Here is a 7,863-nt window from a genome sequence, read left to right on the forward strand (position 1 = left end):
AGTGCCGCAATCAGTGCCACGGCCAGGCTCTTCTCTCCTCCTTTGCCACCCGTTTGCAGCACAGGTGCCCGGCTCGCCATCTATCACCCCGCGCAGGGGGGAAGTGGAAACCGCTGCCCGGGGAGCTGGGCGATCCGAGCCGCCACCCGCACTGACTCTCCTCCTCGCAGGCTGGGCGGGCTGCTCAGGGGTCGCGAGCCGCGCCAGGCAGAGCGCACGAGGGGACAGGCGCCCCCACCCCCGCGCTTTGCAGGCAGCTGCCACGAGTCGCCACCGCCCGCCGGCGTCAACCTCCCCGGCTCCCTGCATCAGCAGCCTGCCGGCCCCCTCCCCACAGTATCCCTCCGCCGGGTCCGTCCCGCGGCGGAAGGATCCGCGTTCTACCCCACCCCTCCCCCGTCCGCTGTTCCTGCTGCTGCGGCGGCGGCTCGGAGAGACGCGGCCGAGGGGAGGGGGAGCAGCAACAGCGCGGCGGTGGCGGCCCCGCCCCCTCTCCTCTCCTCTCCCCGTGGCCGGCCGGGCGCGCGCTGCTCGCTGCAGGGCTCGGCTGCCGCTTCGCGCGCGCCTGTGAGACCGCCGCCGCCGCCCTCCGCTCCTCCGCCCGACTGCGCCAGGCGAAGACGATGGCCGGCTGGCAGAGCTACGTGGACAACCTGATGTGCGATGGCTGCTGCCAGGAGGCCGCCATTGTCGGCTACTGCGACGCCAAGTACGTCTGGGCCGCGACGGCCGGGGGCATCTTCCAGAGCATCACGGTAAGGGCCGCGGCCCCCGCGCCGGCTGCGAGCCTCCCGCCCGGCCCGGCCCGGCTCGGCTCTAGCCCGGCCTGGGGGAGGGGGCTGATGCAGCAAAGAGCCGCCGCCGGGTGCTCCTGACGCCCGCCGGCAGCAGCCCAGCGGCCAGTGGGGGTCCCGCCCCCGCCAGCTGCACCCACCGCAGCCCCCCCACCCCCCGGCCGTGTGGGGCGCAGCTCGGGCGGCGTGAGGGGCCGGGAGCTCCCCAGGGCGCTGCTGGTTTTTGTCTGGCGCTTTCCCGGCAGCGCCGAGCCTGGCGGTCAGCGGGGACCGTCATGTGAGCGCCGGGCGAGGGCAGCGGGGACGGGCCCGGCTCGCCACCCCCGCTCGGGGTGCTCGGGCCGCGGCGCCGGGCTGCTGGGAGCTGCCCGCGCGGGCTGAGCCGGAGCCGGCAATGCGGCGGAGGGAGGAGGCGAGAAAGGCCGGGCACGGGGGAGACTTGGCGTAGGGTTCCCTGCGCCCAGGCCCCCTTGCTGCGGACAGACTTACGTACCCGGCGTAGGAGGCTTTCGTGAATCCTCGCCGCTGGCTTCATGTTTTTCATCTCCAAGATGGCGCACTGCCATTGATTTTTTTTTCTCCCCCTCCCCTCCCTTCTCTCTGTCCTTTCCTCCCCGTCTGTCCTCCTCGGAGGTATTAATCATCCCTGTTCCTGCAGCACAGCCCCCTTCTCACCCACGGCACAGATCTTCCGAAGGAAGGGCCCTGTTCCCGGGGGAAGGGTTTGGAAACCTTTAAGGATCAGGGAACACTTATTTAAACTGGGAGCTCTTTTAGGCCATACCTATATTGGTGGGTGGTGGTGAATAGCATGTTTTGATTATAACCTTGTGTTATGATGCACGTTTTGCTGCAGACTGATGCACCTTCCCCTTGCAAATCCATCCTGTAGATCTCTGTCTAATGCACGGGAATTTGGGGCTACTGCTTTCTCTGGGGAGAGGAGGGCTTGGCTCGTGTTGGATTTGTGCCCCGTCCCCCAATGTTGCTCCTGTGCTTGCCAGTTCTCCTTTTTCTCCTTAGGTCCCTCTTTGCTGGTAGCCTTGGTATGCAAAGGCAGCTCTCCTGCATAAAAGCTTTCTCCTCCCACCTCCATAGTTAAGTGATCTCATTGCATGGCCACAGCAGCACCCCCTCCTCATCATACCCCTTCATAGGATGTGATGTCAGTGGGGAGTAGCCATACAGGCCACCTCTCCACTGGGGAAACCAGTCCTGCCCTTCCTGAAGATGGTTAATTTAGTAGTGCCCTGAGGATTTCCAGCTGCTGACCGAGTCCCCTCCCCCAGGTGTCTTTGTGCCTTGCTAAGATGTGGCCTGGCAGAGTCCCGGTGTGTGATTGGAAATGGCCAGGGCCTGCTATGACTGTGCAGTTCTGGAGGGCAACGCCTCCCATCTCCTTACTTGCTTTCTTACTGTTAGGAAGCACATTGCTCCTGTCTTGCCTTCACCCCACCCCACCTCCTCCTCCATCCTGAAAGCAGTGCTGCACAGAGACTCCCCCATGGAAGGGGGCACAGACTTTGTGGGTGAAAGGTGTGGGGGGTTAATGTGGCCTGACCCCTTTCTAAATGCAATCTGTCTTGGCTCCTGCAGGGACTAGACCACACGATTTCCCTGTGCACAGAGGGGTCACTTTAGCATTGTGATCCCCTCCCCCACTTTTTAGGGTACTGAGAGACCTATGTGTTTGCTGGAGCTATGGCTTTATGTATCGGAGTTTACTGTCTGAGTCATTGAAATTTAGGCATATTATGTAACATTCCTTGCCTAGAAAAGTACAGAGTTGAACATTGTTGTGCATCATCAGTTTGGCTACATTTTGCATTAGAAACATAGTTGTTATTTGGTCTTTCAAAGACCTGTGGCTGCTGACCTGGGAGGAGTTTACTATCCCACCAATTGTTGTTAAGACAGATGGGACTGGGGAACACACCTGCATCATTGTTATCTAGACACGGTCCTGAAGGTTTTTTGGTACCTCGTTATCAAGTAGCAAAAATCTGATTCATTCACTTACTAAAATAAATGGTTAGCAAAATGCCTGATGATGTCACATTGCCTTCTTCAAAAAGACGACTTACTGGAATCCAACTTCTAGGTCTTTCCAGTATTGCAGACTTAATCTATAACTTTATATTTGAAATATCTCAAAACAGCGCTTGTGTTCACGGAAAATGGTACTAAATTAATTAAAATATAGCTGTGAATAACAAAACACTCGATTCCAAAGTGTCTTGTTTTAGGAGAAGCTTGAGTGTCCCTTTCAAATCTTTTTGCTGGTGACAAGTCTCTTTTGAGTGGAAATTAATCTGTAAGCTATTTCATTTAAAGTACATGAAATCCAATGTCTTCTGTGAAAGGTAGTTGTGAGAGCTTGCTATATAACACTGAATTTCTTTTTTAACAGCCCATAGAAATAGATATGATTGTAGGAAAAGACCGAGAGGGTTTCTTCACCAACGGTCTGACTCTTGGTGCAAAGAAGTGCTCTGTGATCAGAGATAGCCTGTATGTTGATAGTGAATGCACAATGGACATCAGGACAAAGAGTCATGGTGGCGAGCCAACATACAATGTTGCTGTAGGCAGAGCTGGTCGAGGTAAGCTATCACTTTTTTTTTTTTCCCCCCAGAAATTTAAACTAGCAAAACAAGACTGCAACCTTCAAAACTGGGCTCTAATAATTAAATTACTTACATTAATCTGCATACATTTTTTTTTTTAATTTCCCCAGTGCAACCTTGGTGTAATTGTGGTCCATCTATTTTCCAGGACTAGCTCCATATCTAGCAGTCCTAGATGAATGACCACAGTTTGGGATTTAACTATATTTATCAAATGGTTACTTGTGCCTACAGATTTTAACAGCTAGTGTAGCCTGTGTATCAGTTGGATTAAATGTAGTTTATCACTCATTTGCGCTAGGTATATTGCAGTTAAAATGTTTGGAGTCCAAAGCATAGGGTCATAATGATGGTGGATGTTGTTATATCCTATTGAAATATCTTGTTCAGCATAAACTTGCTCTAAAGTGACTTCTACTAAAATTTCTTCCACAAAGACTTGAATTTCTTGTATGGAACTACCTATTTTGAATCATAAGTTTTACACTAACTCTTTACAATTACCTGTTGAGAACCTTGGAAGTCTGATTCTGAGGCAATGAATGCTGTCCAATTGGATAGCTGCAGGCTATTTATATAAAGCTTGTCTAACTACTTGTGCTTTTCATCTAAGCTTCTATAAAATACACCGTACTTGCAAGGAGCTAGACTCCATTCCAAAAGAAACTTCTCTCAAAACACTGGGTACAAGCAACATGAGGACATCCAAGACATTATCTAGGCATTCTGTTGTTAGCTGTTGTAGACTGAGTATGTTAGGGACCAAGGTCAATGTATAAACAAAATATAGCTACAGAGACACTGCCGTATTGTGTATTTTTACATAGGCTATGGAGATGTTACAAGTATTTTAACAATACAGTCAAATGGAATAGGTAAAGATTTCTGTGCTGCTTGGGCCATGACTGTAACTAATTCTCTTCCTTATGAGGAAAATAGTATCCCTGTCTAGATAATTGTTTACTATAGTGATTTTGAAGTTTACATTATTTAAGATATGTCCCCTTATAATCTGGTCTTAGTGATGTTCTTCTGTATACCCGCACATAGGCAAAATGTATCTATGTTGCAGTGATGCCTGTCTCACCATTCCTAATTCAAAGCACAATTAAAACGAGCCAGTGTTCTTGTGAAGCAAAATTTGTAACATGTAGTTATTCTTGGCATAATTTGATTTTTATTTTTTATAATTTCATTGTTTACTTTGAAGCATTTTTTCAGTTGATTTAAATGTTTTCAGTTGTGTAAAATTATGGGAGGGTCACACAATGAGGGGAGACAGAATTATTTAATGTTAGTAGATTCAAAAAATTAGCATTATAAATGTTAAAACGCAAATTGTCAACATCACATCAAAATATACAAAGAAAATATGCTCATATCAAACTCTTAATTCATTCTTAAATAATATTTGTTTGTCTATCTGTAAATTTCATTTATTGATGGAAATTGTATTTCACTGGCTTGTGTGGATGGTGAAATAGACATTTACCAACTTTACAAAAATCTAATCCTTCCAAGTTTACATGTACTCCATTCTAGTGACATCTGGTGGCAGTTAGCACGTAAAGCCTCATGACATGTAATGTTCTATTGACTACAGTTCTGTAGGAAACTCTTCCCAGTAAAGCAACATTGTTATTTTTGTAGTCAACTTACTGTGGAGGGAAAGGGGAAACTAGATTTAAAATCAGCTCAGAATTACTTTACTCCATACAAAAAGTTAATTGCACTATAATGGAAGGAGGGACTCAACATTTCACCCAGAACTGAGTTGTTGCTTTACTCTTACAGTAGTGTCATAAATACAGACTTCTACTTAAAAGTTACTTAAAGTTTACTAATAAACTGCCAAACAAAACACACTTGATAAAGTTGGAATGTACCCATTACCACTCTGAACTTAATCTCTAGTCTAAAAATACTAGAATCTCCTGTGTGTACTGACATTGCTACCCTCTCCTTTTTACATCATTACTTTGTCTACCTTATAAGATGTACCCAGGGTTTCCTGGTCAGAGAGGTCAGATGGTAACATGCACCATGATACATTTTATCTTTAAAATGGAAGTTACAGATTATGTTCAGGTTTTTTGAAAAGTCTTATGGCTAGCACACAACTTCTCCATCTTTGAAGTCATAGAGGCTACTCTCTCCCAACCCTGTCTACATCTGTACTTTAGAAAGCTCTTGTAAAGCCAGCTTAATATCCAACCATTAAAACTTGAATTTGTGTACTCATTGCAATATCTGATTAAAACTTGCATTATTTCCTTGCCTAACACACTCCTTTAAAACCTCTTTTTTTTTTCTTTTCTCTTTCAGTCTTGGTCTTTGTAATGGGCAAAGAAGGGGTCCATGGAGGCGGATTGAATAAGAAGGCATACTCAATGGCAAAATACTTGAGAGACTCTGGGTTCTAGTTGCTAGGCAGACTGTTAAGTATTAGGGGGAAAATTGCTATTAAACTTTCCTGGCAGTGAGCTTTAAACCTTACATTCTGGAAACTTTATTAGCAATGCAGGATGATGGGGTATGAACCTGTGTCTCCTTTGTATCCCTTTGTTGGTGGGGAAAGGTGTTTTTTTCTTTAATTCTGTTCATTTCTGTTTTGTTTCATTGTGTACTCCAGCATTGGTTATAGTTATGGGAAAGGAAGGTGTCCATGGAGGGACACTGAACAAGAAAGCATATGAACTGGCTTTATACCTGAGGAGGTCTGACATCTAAGCAGCCTCTCCCCATCCACCTAGCAACTGTCTTCATCACCAACCAGTTATGTTCACTGTGCTACCAGACTGTAGATGGTAGTTGTTTTATGTTTTTTGTTTTTTTTATTTATCCATTTTTTTCTAATATCATGATTCCAGTTACCCTCGTGTTCATTTGTATGTTAACCACTGTATGTAACCAAGTCCCGTATCTGGCACCATTTTTGCAGCATAAAAATGATATGCATGATACCTTGAAAAATGTTTTAGGAGGGGGAGAATGCCAAGTCTAGGCTTTGCTTTGTCTTAGCAGTTAATACTATATTGACAACTAAAACAATTTAAACACTAAACAAGGTGCCGATTGTACAATCTAATTTGATCAATGTCTCTTCAGCACTTTGAGCAATTACACAGCTCATTTAGTCTTCCTTTTGTAGAGCATGGTTGGGGGGGAAGTGCATGCATATCTTTACTTCTCTCCCTGTCTACTCTTTCATCCACATTTTGTTTGCTTCCACCTATTTTTATACAGTGCCTGGTTTGTTTAACCAATTTGCGCTCAAAAGCTATTGTGTTTCATTAGTTTTGTTGTTGCACTTCACTGCAAACTTACAAAACTCTTCATAGTGTCTGAAGCACACACTGCTTAATGGGTGCAACTGCAAAACTATCAAAAGATGTAGATGCATTTTCTTCATGATCTTACAACCACTGTCCTGAATGAATACCTAGGGACATTCCATCACTGCAATAGCTCAGGCACTTTTTTTTTTTTTGCCAGCTCCAGTTCTGTAGTTGAATTATAAAAAGCTGCCATTATGGACATTAGATATCCCAACATAACCATCTGGAGTGTGTCCGATTTCAGTTTTCCATAGGACCAATTTTTAATTTGCAGCTTGGGGTTTTATATGAAACTACAGGGTCATTGTGGAAAACTGCCACCTTCAGCTATATACTGGTAGCCTATACTCCAATCTTTCTGGCAGATCTAACTGATAATGTAAAGAAACATGCTGCTTTAATACCAATGTTTGTGTGAGGGATGGTAGTTCATAAGTTTAAAATTGTTAAAATGATACCGTTTCAAATTTGAAATAGTCATTTGGCCTGCCGCACCCTTGCTGCAGAGATTGTGGAGTAAACTGCCTCATGCACTAGTCATCTAAAATGTGTAACCAAATTGTCCATTCAAGCACGGTACAAACTTGTATGTTCATTTAAAGAGAACTGCAGAACTCTGTATACAAAAGAATAAATGGGAGATGGTATTGGTTGGAATAACTGACTTGGCTGTCTTGTGATGAATTTTTTAATATGTATTCTGTGCCATACTATTGTTTTAAAAAAAATGAACTGTTGCTATTGTGAGATGGATTTTAACTGACTATAAGGATTTCCTTTGAATGGCACTACTTTAGGGACATTCTAGTATTTGCTTCTATTATTTGGGCCTTGTGGATAATGTACAGATTTAAACAAATTCTTGTTGCTGGTTTGTCCATTTCTTTCCCTGCACTTTTACATCTGGGATACAGTCTAACTCATCTGATTTAATATGCATTTCAAAAAATGCCATAACTATTAAACACCTTGTTTACAGACGAAATAAATTTATTCCAACCAAATAAAATCAGACTCTTGTAACTTTTTTATGCACCAGACTTTTCTGAAGCAATATACTTCATCGTGTAGCTTACTACACTAACTTTGTGTTTGTGTTTCTCA

At 45.0% G+C, this 7,863-nt stretch overlaps 1 protein-coding gene across 2 annotated transcripts; it reads left to right on the forward strand.

Moving 5' to 3' along the window:
- The first annotated feature begins 329 nt into the window (after positions 1 to 329).
- PFN2 (profilin 2) lies at positions 330 to 7,423 on the forward strand. Of its 2 annotated transcripts, none has more exons than XM_039486959.1 (3): positions 330 to 755; positions 3,205 to 3,397; positions 6,054 to 7,423. In XM_039486959.1, exons 1-3 carry the CDS (start codon positions 624 to 626, stop codon positions 6,149 to 6,151), a joined length of 423 nt encoding a protein of 140 aa, XP_039342893.1. In that variant the 5' UTR covers positions 330 to 623; the 3' UTR covers positions 6,152 to 7,423. The 2 variants fall into 2 exon arrangements, with proteins under 2 accessions (XP_039342893.1, XP_039342892.1); XM_039486958.1 differs by having other exon boundaries at positions 387 to 755; positions 5,747 to 7,423.
- Positions 7,424 to 7,863: the final 440 nt, after the last annotated feature.

The sequence above is a fragment of the Mauremys reevesii genome, linkage group 9, assembly GCF_016161935.1.
Source record: "Mauremys reevesii isolate NIE-2019 linkage group 9, ASM1616193v1, whole genome shotgun sequence".
Lineage (NCBI taxonomy): Eukaryota > Metazoa > Chordata > Testudines > Geoemydidae > Mauremys > Mauremys reevesii.

Excerpts from the sequence above, each read along its gene's own strand:
- PFN2 (XM_039486959.1), top strand. The coding sequence starts at position 624 with ATGGCCGGCTGGCAGAGCTACGTGGACAACCTGATGTGCGATGGCTGC. Across the intron at positions 756-3,204 it reads GCATCTTCCAGAGCATCACG|CCCATAGAAATAGATATGAT; the intron begins GTAAGGGCCGCG and ends CTTTTTTAACAG. Across the intron at positions 3,398-6,053 it reads TGTAGGCAGAGCTGGTCGAG|CATTGGTTATAGTTATGGGA; the intron begins GTAAGCTATCAC and ends TGTGTACTCCAG.